We start from the raw sequence: 27,500 nt of genomic DNA on the forward strand, positions 1-27,500 counted from the left end.
TGTAAATGTTAAATGTAAATGTTAATGTTAAATATAAACGTAAATGTTCGATGTTATATATAAATGTTAAATATAAGTGTTAAATGTAAATGTTAAATGTAAATGTAAATACAAATATCAAATGCTAAATGTAAATGTTAAATGTAAATGTAAATGTAAATGTAAATGTAAATGTAAATGTTCAGTCTACATTAGACTTAACGACAGAACATTACAATATTTACGGTAATTCATAGCTTTCAGTCACACTACAAGGGATACCTTGCGGGCAAAAGCGAAGATGTCGACCAACAGTGGACATCGTCGAGCAGTGTAGCGATCGCCATCAAACACAGATCATACCACAATAGCCAGACAGAGATATCTAGAAAAAAATTACATTTTGGGAACCTGTGATCCCTTTACTGCACCCGCTGATATTTGTATTTCTATAACGTCGTAGAAGTCCCTGCCTGAGCTTGAGTTTGGAGATATTTACATCTATCTAATAGAAAATCCGTCCCCCTACACACCTCAAAAACTGAAAGCCTACCAAAAGCACAGATAGTAAATTAATTTTCAGAAGGGGATGGGTTCATAACGATGTTGTCTGGAAGGTGAAAACTAATATACATCTTCATTATCAGAGCAAAGATGATTGCCATTCAATAGCTAGCTACCAGCTAGCGAGCTACATGCTGTTAGCTAGCAGCCTTTAGCCTACCCAACACTGTTCTTTATCATTTGACACAATTTCCTGGTTAACACAAGTACAACCACCTGGTCTGGCGAATGACAACTGAAATTATCTTCCCAAGTATTTTCTACTGGCATTATAGTATTACCAGTTGGATGACAAAATACAGTAGCCTAGCCTACTTGCTTAGGTACTTGTCGCAATCTCAGAGCAGAAACCGGGTAATCCAATTTTAATCGTGTTGATGCTTTGTTTCTTGACTTTATTTCTTGATCTATTCCCGTTTTAGGTAGTTGTTCTGATAAATGAGGCGACCAAAACAGTGTTACTGCTTTTATTGCAAGCTCCAAAAATAAGGCTACTTTACTGCCCGCCTGAGAAAAGTTGACCCAGAAGACGTTTACAATCAGCTGGAAACAGCCGGGCTTGTCTCCTCGCCGATTTGAACAGCCAACCCGAGCAACAACTGTCTGGCATTTTACTACTTATGTCAGACAAGCGGATATACTAAAGAGTTCCTGTATAAATTCCAGTGGTAGACAGCTGTGGAGTGAAAACTATGAAAGCCAATTACCGTAAATATTGTAAGGTTCAGTCTTCAAATCTGACATGTAGACTGAACATTTAACATTTACATTTACATTTACATTTAACATTTACATTTAACACTTATATTTAACATTTATATATAACATTGAATATTTACGTTTATATTTAACATTTACATTTATATTTAACATTTACATTTAGATTAAACATTTATATTATTCAACAACTTTGTGTTACTGCCAAACATTATCCTTACATGAATATCTCTCTAAATGTTTGAAAAAGTGACATTTGAATATTGTTGTGCTTTTTTCCCCATATGATAATGCTAAATGTACCAAAACTGAGCAGGGTTTTAGAACGTGCGACATTTTACAAACGGCGCCCCATAGTTACACGGTGTTGCAGATATGCGCATGCAGTGGTGTATAAAGTACCCAAAAGCCATACTTGAGTAAAAGTAAAGATACCTTCCTGGAAAATGACTCAAGTAAAAGTAAAAGTAACCTTTTAGAATACTACTTGAGTAAAAGTCTTAAAGTATCTGATCTTTACTGTACTTAAGTATCAAAAGTAATTTTCTGATATTAAATGTACTTAAGTATTGAAAGTAAAAGTACAAGTAAATGCTGTTAATAAAAAAGCAAAGGGTCAGAATTTTGAGAATTATGAAGTTTATTCGGACTAGAATGAGCATACTTATAAACTGGGCCTTATTTGAACACAATAGGCAATACTAAAGCAGCACCGAAAGTAACAACCCAGTCATTACTTGAAACTGAAAAATGTTTTGTTCATCTTCAAACAAAACATCCCAAAAAGCCATTATGAATTTTTTAAATTTTAATCTTTGTAACATTTTGTGAATGGGCTCCTGAGTATCCCAAGGTATGCATAAGGCACAACCTGAGAGCAATAACCTGGCGATCTGATACAAAGCCATAGCATTACATCAGGATCATCAGTTTTACAAGCAAGTTATCTGTACAGTGACTGTGAAATACTTTCAGCAACATGCACACACATCCCTTGAACAATAACGTTACTAGCAGCTATTTTGCTCCACACTGCTACGTTACTGTAGTGTAGATTGACACCATCCTAGCTAACTAGCTAGATACTTCGCCAGAGATGGAATAAATAATAAGAATAAATAATCTTTGTAGGTTATTAGCTAGCTTGAAATATTATATACAGATCTTATCCAGCGGTGAAAGAACATGACTAGTCTACAAGGTTGTGCTGGTGGCATTTAATGAAAAGGTCGTGGGGTTTCTAATTTTTTGATTGAGACCTGTGTGCTTTTGCTTCGATAATTGTTGTGTCCCCTTCGTTGTTGATCTTAATGTTTTGGATATATCCTTCCACTGCATATTGCAGTCCATTTTGCCTTGATCTGGAGCAGTGGCGATTTTAGCCTGAAATTTCTGGTGGGGCAATTTTGTATGACTTCATGTCACCGTCAAAAAACTAGAGGTAGCTCATTATTATAAGCAGTAGACCAGTAGGATATGTTATGGGCTGCATTTTGAGTGCCAGCAGGGAGCAGAAATCCTTTTTCAAATACATTTCACATGCTTCAGCGCTCAGCGCAACACAAAGATGTTGCCTATAGGCTATAATAAAGTAAAATGATTGCAACAAAGTAAAAATATTAGACAGACACATAGCTCAAATAACTTGACTAATGTATTAAGCTTGTGGCACACGTGTGGCATACCATATGAAGCGAAAGGCACAACTTAAACAAATAACAGCAACAAAACATGTTGCTAAATGAACAAAACTTTGTAAAAAGACGATGTCCCTGCAGATTGCATTGATACATCCATCAGCTCCAAAAAAAAAAAAAGGTTTGACTCACCAATGCAGATCACTTAAATAGGAAGTTGGCGCGGTGGTTCTTTGCTTGAGCAAACCTCTCGATGACTGCTGTTAAAATCCACCAGTCCATGAACAAACGGGTTTTCAATGGAAAGCATGGAGAGGGCGTTCAGTCTCTGCTGTCCCATCGTGTTTCTTGGGCAGTCAGATCAAAATCAGACAGATCAATGCCAGTAACGTTACTGCTAGTTAGCTATCGCTAGTTTTCGAGTATTTGGGAAGTGTTTTAATTCAGCCTACAACGAATGATGTAGACTAGTTGTTGAGGGTGCAATTTAGTACATTGTCGTTGGAAGATATGTTTTTTTTTCTCTTAGTCACGGGGTACAGGTCTCGCGGTTTTCGCATTATTCCAGTCTAGTTGCCAGGCAGATTTCGTGGGGCACATCTGAAAGTGCCCCACCGCTCAATGTTAACTTTGGCCTGTGTGGTTCACGCTCATTGGTGTTTTCATGGTAACGGTCAATAACGCATTAACGTGCGCTAGGACCACTGATTCGCCAAACCTGCTTGCAGTCTGTGTTCTACCACAGTACCCGACGTTGGTCTCGTAACTCTCATGATTATTTTTTTTTCTAAAGATGATTTGATTTTGTAACGAGTAACGAAGGTTTCAGGGGAAATGTATCGGAGTAAAAGTATCCGTTTTCTTTGCAAAATGTAGCAAAGTAAAAGTAAAAGTAAACAGAAATATAAGTAGTAAAGTAAAGTACAGATATCCAAAAAAACGACTTAAGTACAGTAACGAAGTATTTCTAATGGAATTTAGTATTTCTACTTCGTTACTATACAACACTGTGCGCATGTTACACGGTGTTGCAGATATGCGCATGTTACACGGTGTTGCAGATATGCGCATGTTACACGGCGGAGGCACTGGGGCAGATATGCGCATGTCAAACAACCTCTGCAACAGCAAAGAACTACCAGATTACACATCAGAACTAGCAGATTACACATCAGAACTGCCAGATTACACAGGACTACCAGATTACACATCAGAACTACCAGTTTGCACATCACAACTAGCAGACTACACATCAGAACAGCCAGATTACACAGGACTACCAGATTACACATCAGAACTACCAGTTTACACATCACAACTAGCAGACTACACATCAGAACTAGCAGACTACACAGCAGACACTCTGCCACTGCTGGAGCGGCCTTGAGAGTATGAGAAGGAACACAAACAGGTACACAAAAACAGATATACACACACACAAACACACACACACACACACACACACATAGGTCCCTCACCTCCTCCCACTGGTGGATGTAGCATATGAATCTGGACAAGTGCAGTAGACACACACACACACACACACACACACACACACTGGTGTCATACCGCCTCCCACTGGTGGATGTAGCGTATGAGTCTGGACAGGTGCAGTAGACACACACACACACACACACACACACACACACACACACACACACACACACACACTGGTGTCTCACCTCCTCCCACTGGTGGATGTAGCGTATGAGTCTGGACAAGCGTAGCAGGCGCAGTAAGCTGAGGATCTTCATGAAGCGGACGATCCTGAGGGCGCGCGCCGTCTTGTAGAAGTCCGTGTCGATGCGCGTCTCCACGATGAGGAAGATGTAGTCCACGGGGATCGAGGAGATGAAGTCGACGGCAAACCAGCTGCGCAGGTAGCGTCGCTTGATCTCCTGCGGGTCCAGGATGATGGCGGTGCTGTCCTCCTTCACGATACCCGTGCGGAAGTTCAGAACCAGGTCCACCAGGAAAAAGGTGTCGGAGACCACGTTGAAGACGATCCAAGCGGGCGTTTGCTCATCCTTGAAGAAGGTGATCCCCACCGGGATGATGATCAGGTTCCCCACCATCAGCAGCAGCATGATCAAATCCCAGTAGAACCTGCCAGAACCCCACAGAACCCACAGAGGTCACGCACAGAACACAGAACCCACAGAGGTCACACACAGAACACAGAACCCACAGAGGTCACACACAGAACACAGAACCCACAGAGGTCACACACAGAACACAGAACCCACAGAGGTCACGCACAGAACACAGAACCCACAGAGGTCACGCACAGAACACAGATCCCCACAAGACATCACACACGGAACACACAAACCACAGGGGTCATGCACGGAACACAGAACCCACAGAGGAACTGTGGAACACCATGTCTGGAGCAAAAGGCCCTTGGAGGTAAACAGAATCCCCCATCACCACAGCGGTGATAAATAACAGGTATGAGGAAATACAGAAATACAGAACATAGAAACTACAGATCCATACTATGCTGCATCAAAATATCTGTTAGACCAAATGATTAAGCAATGATCAACCATAACAAATACCCTTATAATGAGACCATAACATTGTGAAGCCACGATGTGTCTGTGGTGTTGGTGTGTGTCTTCGGCGTAGACGATTTTAATCCAATTCAGGGTTTTTAACTATAATATGAGTGATTAGAGGTTACAGATGGGATATCAGCCAGGATTACCGTAATGTTAAGATGGTTAATATCCCCTGAGCCTATAGCTCAGACTTCCACATGACTGCAGCTGGTCAAACAGCAAGTACCACGCTGCACTCTATATGAGAGGGCTATTAGTATTATTATATTATGTTATATTATTATTATTATTATTATCATTCCATCAAGGATCATTTACGAAAACCTCATCTTTCATTTCATTTGCAGACATCAGATTAAGGATTTAAGGGTCACTTTGCTGTGCAATAAAGTTCAGATCTGTGTGTCTGTAGGTTTCCAAACATAGAAATTATCCCTATTTTGAGTGAGTGATTTGTTCAACAGCTCAGTGTAGTTGCTTGTGTGTTAGTTTTGATCTCTGTTCCTTTCACTCTTAAAAAATATAAATAATAAATACACCCTGCGTGCACATATGAATTCCACACACATATGAATTCTACACACAGATATGAATTCTACACACACATAAGGATTCGACACACATATAGATTCTTCTAAAAGTGGAATCAGCGTTTGTGGAGGAGCAGCCCTGGGGGAATGCCTCTAATTCCTGCGTTTAATGCCCCAGAAAAGGCACCAAAACATGAAGTCAATGCAAAATGCTGGGCTGAGATGAATCAGCACGGTCTGACTCCTGGTGTGCACCGTGTAAAGACAGAGCAGAGAGAGGAACAGAGAGATGCCTGCCTTAGAGAGAGAGGAACAGAGAGATGCCTGCATTAGAGAGAGAGACAGAGAGATATCTGCCTTAGAGAGAGAGCAGAGAGATGCCTTAGAGAGAGAGGAACAGAGAGATGCCTGCCTTAGAGAGAGAGAGAGAGATACCTGCATTAGAGAAAGAGCAGAGAGATACCTGCCTTAGAGAGAGAGGAACAGAGAGATGCCTGCCTTAGAGAGAGAGGAACAGAGAGATGCCTGCCTTAGAGAGAGAGGAACAGAGAGATGCCTGCCTTAGAGAGAGAGGAACAGAGAGATGCCTGCCTTAGAGAGAGAGCAGAGAGATACCTGTCTTAGAGAGAGAGGAACAGAGAGATGCCTGCCTTAGAGAGAGAGCAGAGAGATACCTGCCTTAAGGAGAGAGAGCAGAGAGATGCCTGCCTTAGAGAGAGAGAGAGAGATGCCTGCCTTAGAGAGAGAGGAACAGAGAGCTGCCTGCCTTAGAGAGAGAGAGGAACAGAGAGATGCCTGCCTTAAGGAGAGAGGAACAGAGAGATGCCTGCATTAGAGAGAGAGAGAGAGATGAGAGAGATACCTGCCTTAGAGAGAGAGAGAGAGCAGAGAGATGCCTGCCTTAGAGAGAGCGAGAGCAGAGAGATGCCTGCCTTAGAGAGAGAGAGGATCAGAAAGATGCCTGCCTTAGAGAGAGAGAGCAGAGAGATACCTGCCTTAGAGAGAGAGAGCAGAGAGATGCCTGCCTTAGAGAGAGAGCAGAGAGATACCTGCCTTAGAGAGAGAGGAACAGAGAGATGCCTGCCTTAGAGAGAGAGGAACAGAGGGAACGTTTACATCAGTACACCAACACAGGCAAACTGACATGGGCAGGTACCTCAACAACACATGGAAAATACAATACTCAGAAAGCATCAAACGTAAGGGATTAGCAGACACTATAGCGTGTATTTAGAGCGTCACTAAGTGTGTGCGCTTATGCACTGCTGCTTTTCAGATGATGAGGGACTTTGCATTGAACTCTGACCTCTGACCTCGGACAGCTGCTGCAGCTGGAGGAGTATTCATGGGATTTATACCGTGCAAAGCCGCCGCAGTCCACAGAACAATGCCAAACCTGACCATGCCAAACCTGGCCATGCCAAACCTGACCTTGCCAAACCTGGCCATGCCAAACCTGACCTTGCCAAACTAGCTGCACAGAGAGCAAACTACGCAGGACCTCAGACTTGGAGCACTAGGAGACTTGGAGCACTAGGAGACTTGGAGCACTAAGAGGCTTGGAGCACTAAGAGGCTACTTTGCATTGGAGGCTGCTGCAGTTGGTGGAGACTTTCTTAGCAAAACCGCTACAGTCCGTTACACAACACGCAACCGTTACACTGAAAACACGCAATCTGTCCGCTGAAAACGGAGTATCCTACTGGCAGCACGGATATGATACCAGGCAGCAGCACCCAACCCCCCCCCCCCTGCCACACACACACACACACACACACACACACACACACACACACCGAGCGTTTGGATGCTGCTGGAGAGAGGGAGCCAAGGGCTACTGTGGTGTGTACATGGACCATTAAACATCAACACTAATGCAAAACTGACATGTAGGAATCCACAATTAATCACTTAGTTTGAGGATTTCATGATCATCAGAAAAAAGCCTGCCCTGCACTCCCTCACAGGTGTAAAGAGCACACACACACACACACACACACACACACACACACACACAGAAAGAACGCTTGGATGCTACTGTGTCCCTTACAGGAGTAAAGCACTGATAATGAATATAACTCAGCACGTTGGGCTCACAGGAAGTGAGGTCATTCTGACACAGTTTTATCAGCAGAGGACCCCCCTCACACAGGGGCTTCTGAGTTACCATTTACACACAGCACACGCACACCACACACACACAGCACAGGCCACTTACTATTCACACACACCACACACACAGCACACACACAGCACACGCACACACACAGCACACGCACAGCACAGGCCACTTACCATTCACACACACACAGCACACACACAGCACACGCACAGCACACGCACACACACAGCACAGGCCACTTACCATTCACACACACCACACAGACAGCACCCAGCACACAGCACACACACAGCACACACACAGCACACACACACACACACAGCACAGGCCACTTACCATTCACACACACACAGCACACACACAGCACACACACACACACAGCACAGGCCACTTATCATTCACACACACACAGCACACGCACAGCACACGCACACACAGCACAGGCCACTTACTATTCACACACAGCACACACACAGCACACACACAGCACATGCACACACACAGCACAGGCCACTTACCATTCACACACACACCACACACACAGCACACGGGTCACATGGGTCTGACAGCACAGGTCACCTCCACTACAAACCCACTAAGGGGTTCCTCTATGGTCAGTAAGGGGTTCCTCTGTGGTCAGTAAGCCTGGCTGACGTGAGCCTTGGCACCACTGTCCGTCATTAAGAGGAATCAAAGGAGAACTGTGACGGAGCGAGACTTTTTTCAAGGCTTGAGACAAATGCCTCAATATTGTCCCAGTGACAGCGACGAGACAGGCTTAAGACAGCTATGAGACAGGCTTGAGACAGATATGAGACAGGCTTGAGACAGATATGACACAGGCTTGAGACAGATATGACACAGGCTTGAGACAGATATGAGACAGGCTTGAGACAGATATGACACAGGCTTGAGACAGATATGACACAGGCTTGAGACAGATATGAGACAGGCTTGAGACAGATATGACACAGGCTTGAGACAGATGTTCATATTTTGCCTCTATCCTGTCCCAGTGACAGCGACAAGAGGAGGGGCGGGAGCCTGTTGAGTTTGTGCTGTTTAATGAGCAGGGCGGCCTGGACCATTCACTGAGTAGGCCGGTGTGTGTGTGTGTGCGCGCACGTGTGTGTGTGTGTGTGTGTGTGTGTGTGTGTGTGTGTGTGTGTGTGTGTGTGTGTGTGCCAGGAGGTTTCCTCTGCCAGCCAAATGCAAAGCAGCAAACCCGAGAACATCTGCTCTGTGATCCAACAAGTGCAGATCAGTTCCGCAGTCCAGCTGTGAACCCAGTTACAGTTACATCACCGCCAGCAACCCCCCACCCCTGCCGCCCAACACACAGACACACACACACACACACACGCACACACGTACACACGTACACACACACACACACACACACACACACGTACACACGTACACACACACACACGTACACACATACACACGCACACTCACAAACACACACACACACACACACACACACAAACACACAAGCACACACAAACACACAGGTGCAGACACACAGACAAACACACACACACACACACACACACACACGTACATACACACCAACCCCCACCCTCTGGGTCAACTCTCCTGTCCTGGTCTTTCGTTCCCTCTCTCTCTCTCTCTCTCTCTCTCTCTCTCTCTCTGTCTCTCTGCCCCCCCTCACCTTCCCACCCTAATGCGGCATTGCAGCCTGGCCATCAGCTCAGCTTAGTGATTTCATAACTCATTAAATGCTGATCTGCAGCCCTCCACTAACGCTAACACAAATGCTAACCATTCTCTTACCCACTGACAGCTTCAGTACAGGACTGTTACCTGGCCTCGGCCTGCCTGTGTGTCTGTGTGTCGCCCTGCCTGTGTCACCCTGCCTGTGTGCCTGTGTGTTGCCCTGCCTGTGTGTCTGTGTGTCGCCCTGCCTGTGTGTGTGTCGCCCTGCCTGTGTCACCCTGCCTGTGAGTCTGTGTGTCGCCCTGCCTGTCTGCCAGTCTGTCTGTGTGTCTCCCTGCCTGTGTGTCTGTGTGCCTCTGTGTCAGCTTGCCTGTGTGTGTGTGTGTGTCGCCCCGCCTGTATGTCTGTGTGTCTATGTGTCGCCCTGCCTGTGTGTGTGTGTGTGTGTGTCTATGTGTCGCCCTGCCTGTGTGTCGCCCTGCCTGTGTGTGTGTGTGTGTCTATGTGTCGCCCTGCCTGTATGTCTGTGTGTCGCCCTGCCTGTGTGTCACCCTGCCTGTGTGTCTGTGTGTCGCCCTGCCTGTGTGTCTGTGTGTCGCCCTGCCTGTGTGTCTGTGTGTCTGTGTGCCTGTGTGCCCGTGTGTCTGTGTGTCTGTGTGCCTGTGTGTCTGTGTGCCTGTGTGTCTGTGTGCCTGTGTGTTGCCCTGCCTGTGTGTCTGTGTGCCTGTGTGTCGCCCTCCCTGTGTGCCCGTGCGCATGTGTGTCTGTGTGCCTGTGTGTCTGTGTGCCTGTGTGCCTGTGTGTCTGTGTGCCTGTGTGTCTGTGTGTCTGTGTGTCGCCCTGCCTGTGTGTCGCCCTGCCTGTGTGTCTGTGTGCCTGTGTGCCTGTGTGCCTTTGTGTCTGTGTGTGTGTGTCTGTGTGTCTGTGTGTCTGCGTCTGACCACCTACTAGCCTGCTCCTCTTTCTCAGCTACAGAAGGAAGGCTGTTTGATTGGGTGCTTGACCCTCTCGTGGCTCCACCCACTTTCTTTCCTTGACTGACGGATTCACTGACAGTTCACTGACGGATCACTCCAACACTCCAACCAAACCTTCTGCTCTTCCTGTGCTGACTGTAAGACTCTGGGCATTATCTCTGCAGACCAGATGACAGACATCAGACCAGACAGAGAAACACACACTCCTCTTCAATGGGAGGAGACTGGCGGCATGGTAGAAAAAGAGGACAACAGTTGACAAGAGGTAGAGGAGATGAGAGATGTGGAGAAGAGAGGAGAAGAGAAGAAAAGGGGGTGAATGAGGAACAGCCCAAGAAATGTGGAACAAAACAACCCAAGAGGCCAGTGAGGAGATCCCCGCACATTTTGTGTTCCGACAGGATGAGGATACCAAATCTGCCCTGCTTCTGCGCACTGGTGACTCAGTACTGACTGAAACAGGTACTGGTGTCCCTTTGAGCACTGCAGGACATCACAGTCCACTGCAGCAGATCTTTAAACACTACAGCATTCTCTGAAAAAAACACCCCCATCATGCTAAGGCAGGTCTCTTTTCTCTGTCATAATGTTTGTTCACATATAGCACAACACTGTGAGCTACTGGAGATAGATTGACCTGCTGCCCTGTACCAGCGATGACTTTGTGAGAGAAATGGACCTTTCACATCAACGTGTGCGGCAGCTTTAAACATTTCTCAAACACTCTAAGGCAAATAGAGTTGAGCAGTAGAGTTTCGTGACAGCATTCAGTCAGAGGTAGAACACTCTGGAAAAAAGTGGTCGCTGGCAGCCTCAGGTGTGGCAGAAACAGCCGACTTATGGTTAGTCAAACAGCCGACTTATGGTTAGTCAAACAGCCGACTTATAGTTAGTCAAACAGCCGACTTATGGTTAGTCAAACTGTGATGACCAGCGGTGATCTCCGGTGGAGAAACAGACGACTTCTGGTTAGTCAATCTGTGATGATTTGTGATGATCTCTGGTGGAGTGTAATAGTAAAGCGTGATAGTAAAAGTAAAACTCATGACTTCATCAATATATTCATGTGACGTAAAGGTAAAGACAATAAATGCTGAAGCGTTATAACTGAGTTTATAACTAAACTAAGACTAAGACTCAACACAGAAAAAGCCTTACTATATTTTGACTGCGAAAAAGGGCCACCAAATATTTAAACTGATCCATCAACTGTTAATTCGATATTTAAACTGTGCTAAAACCGATCCGTCAACTGATCCATGAAGGGATTGAAATATTTAAACTGTGCTTAAACTGATCCGTCAACTGATCCATTAGGTGATTGAAATATTTAAACTGTGCTAAAACTGATCCGTCAACTGATCCATTAAGTGAATGAGGTCGACTTTAACGCCCAGCATTTAGAGGAGCAAGCCGCGACTCTAATCCAATACACTTTTTGCCAAATTCAACACATTGCTTCACATGATCATCTAGCCGTCCTTCCTTCCCTCCTGTTTGTACACACTGCTAGCTCTGACCAGTGGATTGGTCCGAGCCGTAAACAATTCCAGCCAATCAGCATTTCGCTTCAGGAGCACAGACCCAAAGCATGCAATTTGATTGGCTGTAGAGCTCAAATCAAATCAACAACCTTTCTCCAGAGTCCTGGACTGTACCTTTAAATTACACACATAAGCACATCTTCTTTCCTCCCAGTGCATACTGACCAGGAGCAGAGTGATAAAGAGTGGGGTTAAGTCAAAAAGAATTAAATAGAAACCACTCCTTCTGTAACACACTGTATGATATAAGTGTCTGCCTGCTGTGTTAAGAAGCTCAGCAGTAAAGGCGGCCTGTGGTCCCTGTGTCTACCTGAGGACTGTACAGCATCTGCCCAGTGAAGTAGCCTGTGGTCCCTGTGTCTACCTGAGGACTGTACAGCATCTGCACAGTGAAGTAGCCTGTGGTCCCTGTGTCTACCTGAGGACTGTACAGCATCTGCACAGTGAGGTAGAGGAGACTCAGCCATGCCCAATGAGGAACACTCACTTGGAGTTGTCATGGTGATTCGCAACAATGTACTGAGAGCTTTGGGCTTGCTGTGACTTTTCTGTAGAACCTCAGATTTGACTCTTCGGAAGCCCTAAGCTTCTCACCTCCACGCTGAGAAGATTTCCAAGAATTCTGTGATCCAGTTGGATCTACTGGGATCAATGAGAGACTACTGTGGCCCTCTAGTTAAATTCCAGAGCCCTGATTGGCTGAAGCATGGTATTAGAATCGCTCCATTCAATGATGGCCGAAGCAGGCAGGCAGGCAGGCAGGCAGGCAGTCAGTCAGTCACAGACAAATGCTGCTCCAGGCTGGCTCACCCCCTCCTGAGCGCACACACACCAGACTGTGGATGTGTGTGTCACGTCTGTCCAAAAGCTCTACGCAGCCTGGCCCTCCCTCCAGGCGTCTCATAGGGACGTGCTTCTCACCTGAGTGCCAATCATGCAATGACATTTGGGGTCAACTTTTCTGACAGGGTGTACCCAAACCCTGGACAGTTTAACACAGTTCAAATGATGCACACTGTGTAAATGTTTTGACCCACCCAGACTGTTACTTGCACCCTCTTTGGGGGGGGGGGGTCTAAGTCCTCAATCATGAGTCATTAGGGGGCTCTTAGTCATTTGCACCAGGCTGGTCACAGGAGCAGCGGACATGATGAATGGTGGTGTGACTGACACCCAGCGTCTCCTGGGTCTGACGGCCCAGCTGGGATGTATTCTCCTGTGGTGAAATTCACAGTAAAACTCAATGCAGCCATTCTCTGCTCTGTGTGTGTGTGTGTGTGTGTGTGTGTGTGTGTGTGTGTGTGTGTGTGTGTGCGTGTGTGTGTCTGTGTGTGTGTCTGTGTGTGTGTGTCTGTGTGTGCGTTTGTGTGTGTGTGTGTGTGTGTGTGTCTGTGTGTGCGTCTGTCTGTGTGTCTGTGTGTGTCTGTGTGTGTGTGTGTCTGTGTGTGTGATGGACATGCAGCTCCCTTAAGTGTTGTGTGTTCTGTGTGTGCTGTGTTCATGCTTACAGTCAGATCAACAGGTACATCTGTGCAGCTGCAATGTCAACAAAGTTGAAACAAACGGGAAGAACGAGGTCCAAACAAACATTCCAGTGTTGGCAGTTATTCGCATATGTCAAGTACAGCAGTCTCTGTCAAGTGTGTGTGTGTGTGTGTGTGTGTGTGTGTGTGTGTGTTTGTGTGTGTGTGTGTGTGTGTGTGTGTGTGTGTGTGCATGTGTGTGTGTGTGTGTGTGTGTGTGTGTGGTATAACCTGCACATGTCAAATACAGCAGTGTGTCCTGCTTCTGCTTGTCCGACCTGCCTATGCATAGACCACAAGCCTCAGTGCAGCCTGCTGCTGCAAAGCCTCCTCCACCAGCGCACCATCAAATCTCCATTAAATAAATTGTGTTGTCATAATCCTCTCTGATGTTTGCCCTTAATCACGCCTGTGCTCGTGTTAGCCTGTTCTGTGTGTGTGTGTGTGTGTGTGTGTGTGTGTGTGTGTGTGTGTGTGTGTGTGTGTGTGTGTGTGTGTGTGTGTGTGTGTGTGTGTTAGCCTGTTCCGTTGACCCTGTTCCTGCCGTCCCTGGCGGGGCATGAGAATAGGGAATAAAGATGGGAAAATGTAGAGGCATATTGCAATGCTAGAACAACAGACCCCTGTGGAAACAAGACATTAGGTTCCCTTGTGTGTGTGTGTGTGTGTGTGTGTGTGTGTGTGTGTGTGTGTGTGTGTGTGTGTGTGTGTGTGTGTGTGTGTGTGTGTGTGTGTGTGTGTGGACATGCTAAATGAGACTGTCTCGACATGGTGTGTGCTTTTATTTGGGTGAGGTTTGAATGAACGTGATTGTAATGTCTCATTTAAAGCACTGAGCTATATGTGTCTCAGAAATATACTGCATTCATTTTTGTAGGTGGTCAGTTAGTTCACAGGCAAAAATGGCTCTGCATGGACCATCACACATCAGATGGATGAGAGGAACAGCCATCACAAATAGATAGGCCTATATCAGATGAATGAGAGGACCAGCTGATTCTCAGATGTTCAATGCAGTAGTGTAAAATACCAAAGCTAAATCTGCAGGTCTATATTCAATGTCAATCTCTAGGGCAGGAGTAGGCTATCGGCGACCACAAAGGGGTTTGGTGATGTGGTGTGATGCGGGTTTCAGTGATACCGGCTACCGTCTGCTCACTCAAGGGCATGGAAAGACTAATGCCTGTTGTAACATTACCCTTCTCGGCCTCCTCTGCAGCTAAAAACAACCCCAACCAAACAATCACGGAATTGCCCACCCTGTAGACTTCCGGGCTGACATGTGCGAAGTCAGCGCGGCGCTATGAGGATGGAAATGAGTATCACCTGAAGTCACTGTAAGGGTGAATGATCCAAAAGCCCGCTGATTTGACCCTCTCCTGCTCGCGCTCCACTGCCCTCTCACTTCCGAACATTCGGAGGGAGAACTTGTTGACCCCAGGTTGCAGCATAGCCCGGAACTGTCTGCGCATAAATCCAGTCTGATACATTCTGTCATCGTCCGACATAATTTGATCGATTCCCTCTAACTTTATGAAACTGGGCTGTTCGCCGGGAGACGCTTCCTGGGCTCCGGCTCCACCGGAGGCACCTGCCCCATCGCCTTGCGCCCCCTGGTCTGCCCCGGAGCCTGGCTCATCGGTGGGGTTGTCATCAGCAGGGCTGAGGTCTGTGTCGGCGATGAGACGCCTCTGTTCGGCTGAATTTGAATCGTGTGTATGTCGACTACTGATGGAAGACAAGCTACCCCTAAACCTCCGACAGTCCCCATTCACATTCGTCTTAAAGAGTCTCCCTGCGTCTGTGTCAGTCTCCCCGCTGTTGGTTTCACGGATGCCCTTTTTGCTGCCCGTGGAAGAGGGAGAAGGCAGATGTTGCATCTTGACACTTTTCCTCCGAGTGTCCTTGTCGCCGTCTTCTCCATCGCCAGTCATTGCTGCTTTATGCCCAATATGCTGTGGCAAACTGTAGAGCCGATTGCGCATGGAAGAATGCAACCTATCCATTGTAATGTCGCAAATACTTAGCTGAGCTTCAAGGAAAAACAAACGACGAAATCAGAAATTGTTTACACTAGACAATATTATTTACAAATATATACAATTTGGTGTTTTACGAAAATTCCCCAAATGTTTGGTCCAGGGTGATATTATAAATCACGTCGTAAACAGGTCGTCTCAAAAATGAAGCTGACACTTAAAGCGTGCCCGGTCTTTCGGCTGTGATCCATCCCGCTCCAGCTGCACGCTGATGCAAAGCCTGGAAATAATGATGTCCACCTTGAGCGCAGAATCCACGCTCTCCTTAAGCCGCGTCGGGATGCTGGAAGGAAGACGGACGTGTCACTCTGAGGACACAATTGGACCAGCGTCTCAATGACAAAGCATCACTTGCGCTGAGAACGCGCTGGCTCCGTCAACACCGAGCAATGCACCCAAATCACGCCATCCTCAACAGCATCCGCTGCCACCTGACATCACTGATTTGCGGTCACTAAAGCTCCGTAGTTTTGTGAAGCTAATCTATCAGGTTGCCATAGAAGCGGACAGCTAACAAGCTCAACCCACCTAGACCTTTGTCTGGTCATTTAAAGGGATGCGGCGCAGTCCTGGTGCCCGGCAGCCCACAGGTATGGGGATAGAAAGCTGCCCCCTTAACTTTCGCCAGGCTACAATGGAGAACTTTATGATTGATGATAATTGGTCCTACTCACGGACACTATCATTATTCCTTTTACATTATTTGATGATGTTTCACAGCACATTAGACTCTCGCAAGACAGGAGCTACAGTATATATTTGCATATGATAATGTGGACTATTCGTTTCATCTGGTCGATATCAGATTACCGGACGCCAAAACAGATGTAGGCAAATCCATGCCTAATTACCATTTGACGTTGCAATCCATGCATTTAGTACCTTTACAACCACTTATAAAGTTCATGTCTGCCTGAATAACCTATTGGAGGAGAACTTCACCGATGACAAAAAGCACCATGAACGGCGCAATTTCTCAGAGATATAATGAGCCAGATACTGGGAAGCAACCCCTCACGGTTATCAGACATAGACCTGCTGGATCCATGGCACAGGGCGTTACACGTTCAAGAGAACAACAAGACACACTATTGTTTTACAAGCAAATATGTTGGTCTCTTTAGGAGACAATAATCCACTAAACACATATCCCTCACCAGAGATGTATAAGCTGTATTAGGACTTGCAGACGTGTTCTTAGCCTACGTTATTGCACATAGCATAGCATACACAGATGTTGTGTTGACCTGGAACGTTACAGTAATAGTGTCACATCTGCAGTAAGGCTTACACGACATTTCACAGGAAGACGAATGTTATTTTTCAAAACCAGAGATGATTTTTAAATTTTAAATAATGTTAAGGAGGTGGTTCTGTTTCACTATTCTAGTCGAGGCAAGGCAGGTTTATTTACATTTCATACACAGAGGCAATTCAATGCTTTACATAAATAACATCAAAAGGAACATCCAATGGAAAAATCCAAAAAACTAAATTGAAAAGATAAAATATAATTAATAGAGAGTAAATAACATAATTAAAAGAACATACAAAGTCTAATCAAAAATAAAATGTAGAGTGAATTTGATCAGTTAACAAAAAGCATCTGAGAACAGTTGGGTCTTAAGTCTATATTTGAAACTGGCTAAGTTGGAGTGCATTTGATGCCAACAGGAAGTTGGTTCCAGAGCTGAGCAGCACCTAAAAGCTGCTTCACCACGTTTAGTTCTGACAGTCGGTATAACCAACAGATTTTTCTCCAGTGATCTGAGAGGGCTAGCAGGTGTGTAAAGCTGAAACATATCTGAGAGGTAATTTGGTCATGTCCCATTTAGTGACTTATAAGCAAGCAACAGTGTTTTAAAATAAATTCTGTGACTTACTGGTAGCCAGTGTAAGAACTTAAGTATTGGAGTAATGTGGTCAGTTCTTTTGGTTTTCATAAGAACTCTAGCTGCTGCATTTTGTACAAGCTGAAGCAGAGTGATAGTCATTTTAGGAAGGCCTGTGAAAAGACCATTGCAGTAGTCAACCCTGTTACAGAAAAAGGCATGAAGGAGTTTTTCTGAATCTTGTTTTGACATGAGGACCTGGTTTGTAAGTTTGGTTATGTTTTTGAGATGGTAAAAAGCTGATTTAGTAATTGCCTTCACATGGTTAAAACTGACATTGCAATCAGTTCCACCCAGGGTTCCAACAGTGCCCTTCGCTCTTGTCCTTTTGTGTCAAGATGAGCAGCAATCCTATGCCTCTCTTCACCAGATGACCAATAGTGGCAAAATCATCAGAGCTACAAGCTTTCAGGCGAGTTTACAAAAGACGCACCCCCACACCGACACACACCGACACACTGAGCTGAGAACCAGCATCAAATGTGTGTCTGTTTACCTCCTCAGCTCCGTGGATCTGCCTGTCTGACGCAGTGACCATTACTTCAGTGTGCACACCCCTCAAGGACTGTCCTGGTGTGTGTGTGTGTGTGTGTGTGTATCTGTGTGTGTGTGTGTGTATGTGTGTGTGTGTGTGTGTGTGTGTGTCTCTCTGTGTGTGTATATATCTGTGTGTGTGTGTGTGTGTGTGTGTGTGTGTGTGTGTGTGTATCTCTGTGTGTGTGTGTGTATGCTGTATGGGCATGTGTATCCCTTGGGTGTACCTGGTGGTTTGGCAAAATGCTCAGCTGTTTGCGTCTTTAAGCCCATATGGAAAAGGTTCTGCCAATCACTAAAACTCATTTTTAAAGAGCTTGTCTTGGGAAAATGACATAGCACACATGAACGACTCGACTCCCATACTCGATTTTTGGAGCATTAAGTGTCCCTTTGTGCTTCTTAATTAATGTCACCTTAAATATAATAAAGGAACCTCAAAGACCACTTAAAGTGTTCCTCTTCATAACGTAACAACGGTGGCATGAAGCTTTGCTCGTTACCTTTAAAACATCAGCGTCCAGTCTGTGAGTTCCTCATAGGACCCACATGCTGGGTATGAAGGCCTGTCACACTCGGCCATCTCTCCTCAAGCTCTCCCTCTCACTGTTAGGTGCTGATGAAGAGTTGGACTGTAAGCAGCTTCACCCCGGTCACAGACCCATGGGAGTACCCCGAGCCCAACCAAGCCACAGATTGGATTTGTAGCTGCGCCGCTTCACTATCAGGCAAACAGAGCCATTTAATCCTTCCAGCAAATTTGTGTTTGTCAACAGCGCCCCCTCCTGGTCATAACACATCCATTTCAGTTCAATGTATCGAGCACGTCCTTGATTTAATAATTTGTAATACACTACGTGCAGAATTTATGTCCATCATAACAGACGGGGGTGCGGTGCAGGAGCGCTATGAATGAAAACCCTGACGGTAACTTGACAGAAAGAAACTGACCTGAATGAGGGTCGCCAATGTTTGCCTGAAAATGACCGAAGACAGATGTGCTGCTTGAAAAGGTACCGGTTGTGTCTTCATGATAACTACTGATTTATTTACACAACCCTCAGCTGTAGTGACGTTGTGTCACTGTTCATGACAGAACTAGTATAAATACCCTGTAGAATATATAATATACTCTCTGATGCAATATGAAGGTACTCCACTAGAGGGTGCTCTTCTACCATGTCACACAACTGTGACTGTATACCAGTATGTGTTTGTGTGTGTGTGTGTGTGTGTCTATTTTTACTTTAGTCTACTGTAAAGATCAACACTAACACACTTCACTGTGATGCTCTGAAGCAGAGGTAAAAGTGAGTAAAAGTCCAGATGAGTCACATGGAACGTCTTTATTAGTAAAAATGACTTGGGTTTGCCTCACAACACTCAAGAGCGCGAGCCTCATGTGTGCACTCCTGGTGCTCTTGCGCGGCTACACTAGCGGTACTTCATATGCTGTCATGCAGTAGTGGATGGTGATCTGTAATCTATCTGTCTGGGGCATTGCGAGATGCTGTCTACGTGATCTTAAAGCTTCACTGCGGCCAAAAATAAATGACGCCTTAATGTCTGATAAACATATCTATATATCTGGATATATGAATATAGATGTATATATATTATATGAATAAATATTGCATAGAATAAAAGCCATGCTGTACAATACACATTGATAGAAAGCAATCAGTTACATTGAGGACAAGTCATGGAATTATAAAATTAAGTTTTGCAGGTGCTCCAACATTTTTCTCCACACTTAAGTGCACCATATGAGGAACATTCAAAGACTATAGTTACCTTCGGTGATTGCGTACATTAATACATACATACAGTACAGTCATGAGTAGAAAAGAACCAGTGAGGGGCATCGCAAAGCCCTTTATAAATGAAGCCCCTAACTTCAAATAACTGATAAAATACTGAATGTCTCCTTATATAAATGGTATGCAGTGCAATGGTAAACTATACAAAAACTGTCATACCAGAACATGGTCGTGTCATATTATCCCTTACATAGTATCCCTCGCTTTAAAGTTGAAGGGTCAGTAAATATTATCTCCACGAAACCACCTTGACAGGCACAACCCTACCCAAATAAAGCCTCATCTGTAACAAACAGTAAGTCACTATCTCGCATGCATTATTCTTATTTATAGACATGGAACAAAAACTCGGATATAATAAAACATATGAAATAAAGAGCAACACAATCATGCAGCAGAAGGAAAAGGGAAATCTGTCCTCTCCAGCCCTCGCTTCAGTCTTTGCTCGTCCTGTCCCAGGGGATCGTAAGGCGCAATACCAGGCCTGTCGTGATCAATTTATTGGTCTCCATCTTAACCGCCAACTCCGATATACAATGAAAGAGAACGCAGTCATGGGTTACGTTCAGAAGGTCATGATATGAATGTCTTGGTCTGCAAATGAAACAACAGCAACGTGTCAGTTATCTGTCTGTTTAATGGCAAAAAGCAATGTGTCAGTTGTCTGTCTGTTCTTTTAACCAGTAACAGCAAGGTGACAGTTGTCTGTCTGTTTAACCAGTAACAGCAACGTGTCAGTTATCTGTCTGTTTAACCAGTAACAGCAACGTGTCAGTTATCTGTCTGCTCTTGTAAATACTCCTCTCTACATTTGTAATCCTTCGCATAGGTACATGTAGTTTCCAGTTTCCTGTCGGTTCGTGTCAACAATATTTACAACAGGGACAAACGGTATCTGTGCAACTGGGTCTAATTAAACAGAGCTAGTTCTCTGTGCAGGGTCTAATTAAACAGCGCTAGTTCTCCTTCTGTGGGTTTGTGTTTGTGTTGCTGAGGGTAAGCGCTGGAGGCGCACCTGGGTGGTAGATGTGGCGGCGGCTCAGTTTGTGTTTCTCTGGCGTACGTTCTTGTCTTTGTGGTTGTTGGTGGAGTTGGTTTTCCTGAAGAGGAGAGGGAGACAACGCAAGAACCAATCAGAACGAGGAGGAAGGAGAAGGCCAAACTGACTAAACTAAACTAAAGCACAGTATAACAGAACTAGACTAGACTAGACTGGAGTGCAGCAGGGGCGGCTCGTCCATATGGGCGATTGGGGCGACGCACTGCCTAGGAAAAAAAAATTAAAAAATAAAAAAACTCCTGATGTATAAACGCAATATCCGTGTAAGTCGCGTAAATGACATGTACATTTAAATGTAATAATTTTTTTTCTGTTGGATTCTACCACTAGACCGTCTGATCTGCCTCTGTATGTCATTGTCGAATCAGGTAACAGTCGTTCAGTCAGCCTAAAGTCGTGCTTCAAATGGCCCCGCCCCTTCTGGGGTGATTTGGGGCGAAATGAAAATCGCCCCAGACCTCTCCCATTGACTCCCATGTTAAATCCATTTTTTTCACAAAACAGAGCTCTCAATGCATTCTCTATGGCTTCCGGGAGGGCTCGCCCCTCCATGTCTTGTCATAAGGTAGTGGACGTAAAAGCCTATACGAACGTCATACAGCTTCGACGGAGGCATATTCTGTCAAGATGGCTGCCCTGTCCAGTAACTCGATTCGCTCTTTGACAGAAACTCCTTTTTAGTCGGCGTACTAATGAAGATAAATTGACAACAAAACAATTAGGACTTCCTAGACCAAATGTATCCATTCAACAGGTTTCTACAAAGGGAGGGAAATCCTACATCCAAGAATTCGAATGAAAGTGGCTAACGCGGTCTGTATTTCATATACCACTGTCACTTTTCGTAGGTTTTACAGTGTGTTTCACAGTTCGATTCTTGCACTAACACTGAATAATTTTTTATGTGATGACTTATTTTGCTTTTGTAAGTCAATACTTTCAAGATCAAAACTTTGGTTTTGACTTAAGTTACCCCTTCTTTATGATGTTACTGAACATATCATGTGTATTGTTAAGCTATGTTACATCATACAACATTTGAGACACGTGGATAATGAAAAAGTGGGATAATTTAATGTGGAGCCACATCATGTTTGCTTATGAAGGCTCCTGGATGCAACTTTCTTCCATAGCTTTCCACCTGTAACTTGCTACTCTAGCTATGTAGCAAGAGGGGACATATTACTGTTGTGTGCTGCCAATAGTGGACAAAAAGGTATTGCTGTATGAGTTAATCAGCTAACTTAATGTACCTACTGAATGGGTCGCCTTAATCATTATCAAAAAAATTGCCCCCCCTGAGAATTTTTTCAGGAGCCGCCACTGGAGTGCAGTATAATAGAACTGGACTAAATGGGAGTGCACTATAATAGAACTGGACTAGAAGAGACTGCAATACACTATAATATAATAGAAATACAATAGAAATATACACAAGTGGACAGGACTCTATGCAATATGTTTTCACGTTTAATTAAAATAAACTCTCCTTCAGACAGACAATAAGGAAAAGATGTAGAAACACCTCTAAGATATCCATATAAATCTGGTCCGTTTCAGACACATCAGGTGAACAGGCGAGGAGCTCGTGCCACTCCAACAGATGCTGAGCACTTCATACAGATCACTGATGGATCCTAATCTTTCTACAGAAGTGCTCTTAGAGTATACATTACAGGCACAGCGTCGCACACACACACAGATGGGATACATCACTGCCAAGCATCATAGGTAAGCGTTATGTCCAGAGAGGCAGGAGCTGAAGATAATAAACACTTACATTGGCCCTGCTGGTTCATCATCTTCAGCAAGAATGGGAGGAAAAACATTGAAGTGTTAGTTGGTGTTTTAGAGTATGGCATCAGCACACACAAGTGGATCAAGTCATTCCTCTCTTTACTGGACATTATGGAGATGTGGACTTAATGAGGCCATGCACTGTCTCAGAACACAAGTGGGTCCCATGCACACACACACACACACACACACACACACACACACACACACATACACACGAACACACACACACACGCGCACACATACACACACACACACACACACATACACACGAACACACACACGCGCGCGCACACATACACACACACACACATACACACACACACACACACACACACACACACGTCAGGGCAAACGGTCAGACTGAAACAGACGCTGGTCACTGCAGCACGCATGGGCAGGGCAGGGCTGGACGGGGGGCAGGGCGGGGAGGGGGGGGCAGGAGGCGGCCATGACACCACTTAGCCCCCTGCCATCATGGCACAGAATCATTTGCCATGACGACCAGCGAAACACACAGTCAACACACAGATCCAAACTAGACAAACCCTCCATCACGCAGGGGCATTGCATAGAGAGTCTAGTGCTGGATCCAGGTTTTATCCACTTCCTGTCTGAATGCGGCTGAGTCATGTCTACTGATGCCAGGGGAGTTATTGTGAGAATGACTCATACTCACAAGTAAACAAATAAATAAACACTGTAATGACAGGAAATCTGCTTTGAATGAAACCCATATCCAGAAATGAATACAAGTGAAAGATTCTAACATTGTATGAATGTCAGCTTCAAGCACAGGTGGAAACACCTGTCGGGACGGGTGCTGTCACGATACCAATACGATGTTTGATACGATACTAAGTCATGAATTTCGATACTTTTCAATACCACACCTAGAAAATATTTTGATGATAGTGGTTAGATATATCATAATCTAAGAGAAGGTTAGGCTGTCATACTGTAGGCTAATGCTGCACAGAAGAGAAGATAAAAGTTCCAATGCTGTCTTCATACAGTATGTATGAAACATAACATGGGCCTTTGTGACTTCACTATATAGAGATTCACATGTGCATTAATTCATTTGTTGTGGGTTAGGGCATGTTGTGGGTTAGGGGATGTTGTGACGCCTCGTTTGCTAGCTTGGGGCATGTGCGCAATCGAAAAGTCTCTCCGCAGTTAGGTGACTCTCCGACACCATTACTTTCATGGCGACCGTTTGAGCACTACGGAAGTATGTAGGCCATGTATGAACATGTACTGTATATCACTACCACAGAGAGGCTTTTCGACCATTCTGTATTTCTTTCATGGACATAAAAGAGTGAACTAATCAACTATCTCCAGCGCTTACAGTGGTACACTTTAAAACAGTTGCAGTGGTACACTTTAAAACAGCACTTCCACTGGTACACCTTAAAGCAGCACTTGCACACTTTAAAACAGTTGCACTGGTACACTTTAAAACAGTTGCAGTGGTACACTTTAAAACAGCGCTTGCACTGGTACACTTTAAAGCAGCACTGGTACACTTTAAACCAGCGCTTCCACTGGTACACTTTAAAGCAGCACTGGTACACTTTAAAATAGTTGTAGTGTTACACTTTAAAGCAGCACTGGTACACTTTTAAACTGTGCTTGGACTGGTACACTTTAAAACCGCACTGGTACACTTTAAAGCATGACTGGTACACTTTAACACAGCGCTTGCAGTGGTATACTTTAAAGCAGCGCTTGCACTGGTACACTTTAAAACAGTTGCAGTGGTACACTTTAAAACAGCGCTTGCAGTGGTATCGTTCCATTTTCAAAACTCTGGTACCACAGTACTTTTTCAGTATCGGTATGCCATGCAACAATTGTAGGGAAAACAGTCTAGTCGACACAATGTTCATTACAGGCCATTTTCTCATGTTGCTCCAAATATTAGCAGGAGATTAAACAAACATGACTGAAGGGTAGAAATAACAGCTTGAAGTTGAATGAAAACATGTTTAAAAACGTTCTGTATAGAAATAAGTTTGCTGACTGAATACACGCTTAAAGGTTTTCTCTGTCGAAATAACAGTGTTTTGAATGTAAACATGTTTAAATGTTTTCTGTAACCCACGTCAGCGTGTGTGACTAACACCTCTGTGAGCACCACACGATCCAGCCGCCCCGGCTACAGGGCCCTACAGCTCGGCCACACGTGTGTGTGACTAACGACTGTGTGTGTGACGAGAGTGTCACCCAATGCGCAGTGTGTGACCCAGTGTGAGCCGCTAGACGTCATTTCTTCTCCAGTCAACAGAAAATGCCCGTGTAATGACAGTTAATGAGGACATGTTGAGAAAAACCCAGCTGAGGTCAAACTTGGGGGCATGCAGTTCTCACTTACCACAGACGCAGAGCATTTGGGAGAGAGGGAAGAAACATGGTGGAACAGAGTTCATTAAAGCTTCCTTTCATTAAAGCTTCCTTTCATTAAAGCTTCCTTTCATTAAGCTTCCTTTCCCCATCAGCCTATCAGTCTACAGGAAACTCAAACAGCTCTAGTGCTAACGATGCTCAGGTAAGACTTAGCTGTGTGTACTGAACATTAGCTAACAATACTCACATTCTCCAAAACGGTTACCTTCCTTACTTCTGATTAGCTTAGCTGTGTGTGTACTGAACATTACTGAACACAATACTCACATTCTCCAAAACAGTTACCTTCCTTACTACTGATTAATGTTTCACAATCACTCAGTGACCCTAAGGTGTTCTATTCTACTTTACCAGGTGTACAAGTTCTTTAGTAAATCTCTAAATATATAAATGTGATTAGGTCGTTTCCTGATGTTCAGTGTACTAGTGTTGTACCATTGAGGGAGTAGGTGAGAGAGAGAGAGAGAGAGAAAGAAAGAGAGAGAGAAAGCAAGAGAGAGAGAGAAATGGTTCCTAGTGAAGTTCTGTTCCCGCTGCTCCGGGATCAGGTGAACTCCCTGAACAGACATAAATAATGAACGCAGCTCTTGTGCTATGCACACACACACACCTCATAAATATCACATCAGTGCTGTTAATCCCGACAACATGGGTCCTGCTGTGTGTGTGTGTCTGTGTGTGTGTCTATGTGTGTGTGTGTGTGTGTGTGTTAGAGAGAGAGAAAGAGAGACTGTTTGGTTCTAAATTATTGAGTGGGATTATTGAACAGTATCAAATGACGAGGGACATTATTGCATTGATCTTGCCCTGAAAGGCAACTATGAGGAAGAGGAAGGCCAGGTGAGTGTGTGTGAAGGCCAGCCCACACACACACACACACACGTGTCTGATTTTGAGAGTAATCACACAATCTAGTACCTCCCTGTTCTTCCCTACAGGGATTAGCAGCTGTAATTTACAGAGATGAACACAATTGTGTGTGCTTTTGTTATGAATACACTATTGTGTGTGCTTTTGTTATGAATACACAATTGTGTGTGCTTTTGTTTTGAACACACTATTGTGTGATTTTGTTATGAACACACTATTGTGTGATTTTGTTATGAACACCCTATTGTGTGATTTTGAGCCTCTCTGCTCCTGTTAGCAAGAAACCCTCTAACCACTGAGGTAAACCACACACACTACACACTACACACTACACACTACACACTACACACTACACGCTACACGCTACACACTACATGCTACACGCTACATGCTGCACGCTAAGATTCATTTCTGACCCAGGGCTAATAATGTGGAGATAATGGTCAGAAGCATTAAGTTAAAATTACATTAAACTACTATGATTGTTACACCCACAAAGGTTAAACTACTTCAATCACAGCCTACAGCCTGAAAAAACATACACCCAGTTTTCTGTTCCATAAACCAGCCACACTCTTCATCATCATCATCATCATCATCATCATCATCATCTGTGCATGAGTGGAGGCTCACCGTCAGCCACATCGTCAGGCTTCTTGCGCTTCTCGTAGATGACGATGATGAGCACAAGCACGATGATCTCGGCCAGCACTCCCAGCAGCGGCCACAGGGGGGCGAGGTAGCTCCGCACGCGCAGCACCGACGTCATGGTGGTGGTGCCCATGGCGTTGGTGGCGTTGCACTGGTACTCGCCGGGGTCCGCGGCGATGTCCAGGTTAATGATGCTCAGCTCCGTGTAGTTGTCCTTGTTACTGATGAAGAACCGGCCAGTGGTGTTATCAATGTCCTGCAGAGGAGGAGGAGGAGGAGCCAGGGGAGGAGGAGAGAGGGAGAGAGAGAGAGAGAGATGATAGAGAGAGAGAGAGATATGATAGAGAGAGAGAGAGATGATAGAGAGAGAGAGATATGATGATAGAGAGAGAGAGATATGATAGAGAGAGAGAGAGATATATGATAGAGAGAGATATGATAGAGAGAGAGAGAGATGATAGAGAGAGAGAGAGATATGATAGAGAGAGAGAGAGATGATAGAGAGAGAGAGAGAGATATGATAGAGAGAGAGAGAGAGATATGAGAGAGAGAGAGAGAGAGAGAAAAAAGGGAGAGATGAGAGAGAGA

General features: G+C 44.8%; 2 protein-coding genes across 4 annotated transcripts in view; both read right to left on the reverse strand.

Annotated features, from left to right (window-relative positions):
• hcn4l (hyperpolarization activated cyclic nucleotide-gated potassium channel 4l) overlaps positions 1–16,402 on the reverse strand; it is a 36,056-nt gene extending 19,654 nt beyond the window's left edge. Inside the window, exons 1-2 of the mRNA XM_031564683.1 lie at positions 15,164–16,402; positions 4,580–5,003 (exon numbers count right to left, since the gene is read on the reverse strand). Coding sequence (XP_031420543.1) covers positions 4,580–5,003; positions 15,164–15,843 — 1,104 coding nt within the window. The 5' untranslated portion in view covers positions 15,844–16,402. The remainder of the gene's footprint in view (positions 1–4,579; positions 5,004–15,163) is intronic.
• A 3,231-nt stretch (positions 16,403–19,633) lies between these two features.
• The window catches only part of nptna (neuroplastin a), a 24,500-nt gene continuing 16,633 nt past the window's right edge, over positions 19,634–27,500 (reverse strand). Inside the window, exons 5-8 of one of the 3 annotated variants that reach the window (XM_031564687.2) lie at positions 26,895–27,168; positions 22,963–22,969; positions 21,138–21,222; positions 19,634–20,716 (exon numbers count right to left, since the gene is read on the reverse strand). In XM_031564687.2, the coding sequence (XP_031420547.1) occupies positions 21,162–21,222; positions 22,963–22,969; positions 26,895–27,168 (342 nt within the window). In that variant the 3' untranslated portion in view covers positions 19,634–20,716; positions 21,138–21,161. Of the gene's footprint in view, positions 20,717–21,137; positions 21,223–22,962; positions 22,985–26,894; positions 27,169–27,500 lie in introns of all 3 variants that reach the window. The other 2 variants (XM_031564685.2, XM_031564684.2) reach the window with 2 other exon arrangements.

This window comes from Clupea harengus, chromosome 3, assembly GCF_900700415.2.
Source record: "Clupea harengus chromosome 3, Ch_v2.0.2, whole genome shotgun sequence".
Classification (NCBI taxonomy): domain Eukaryota; kingdom Metazoa; phylum Chordata; class Actinopteri; order Clupeiformes; family Clupeidae; genus Clupea; species Clupea harengus.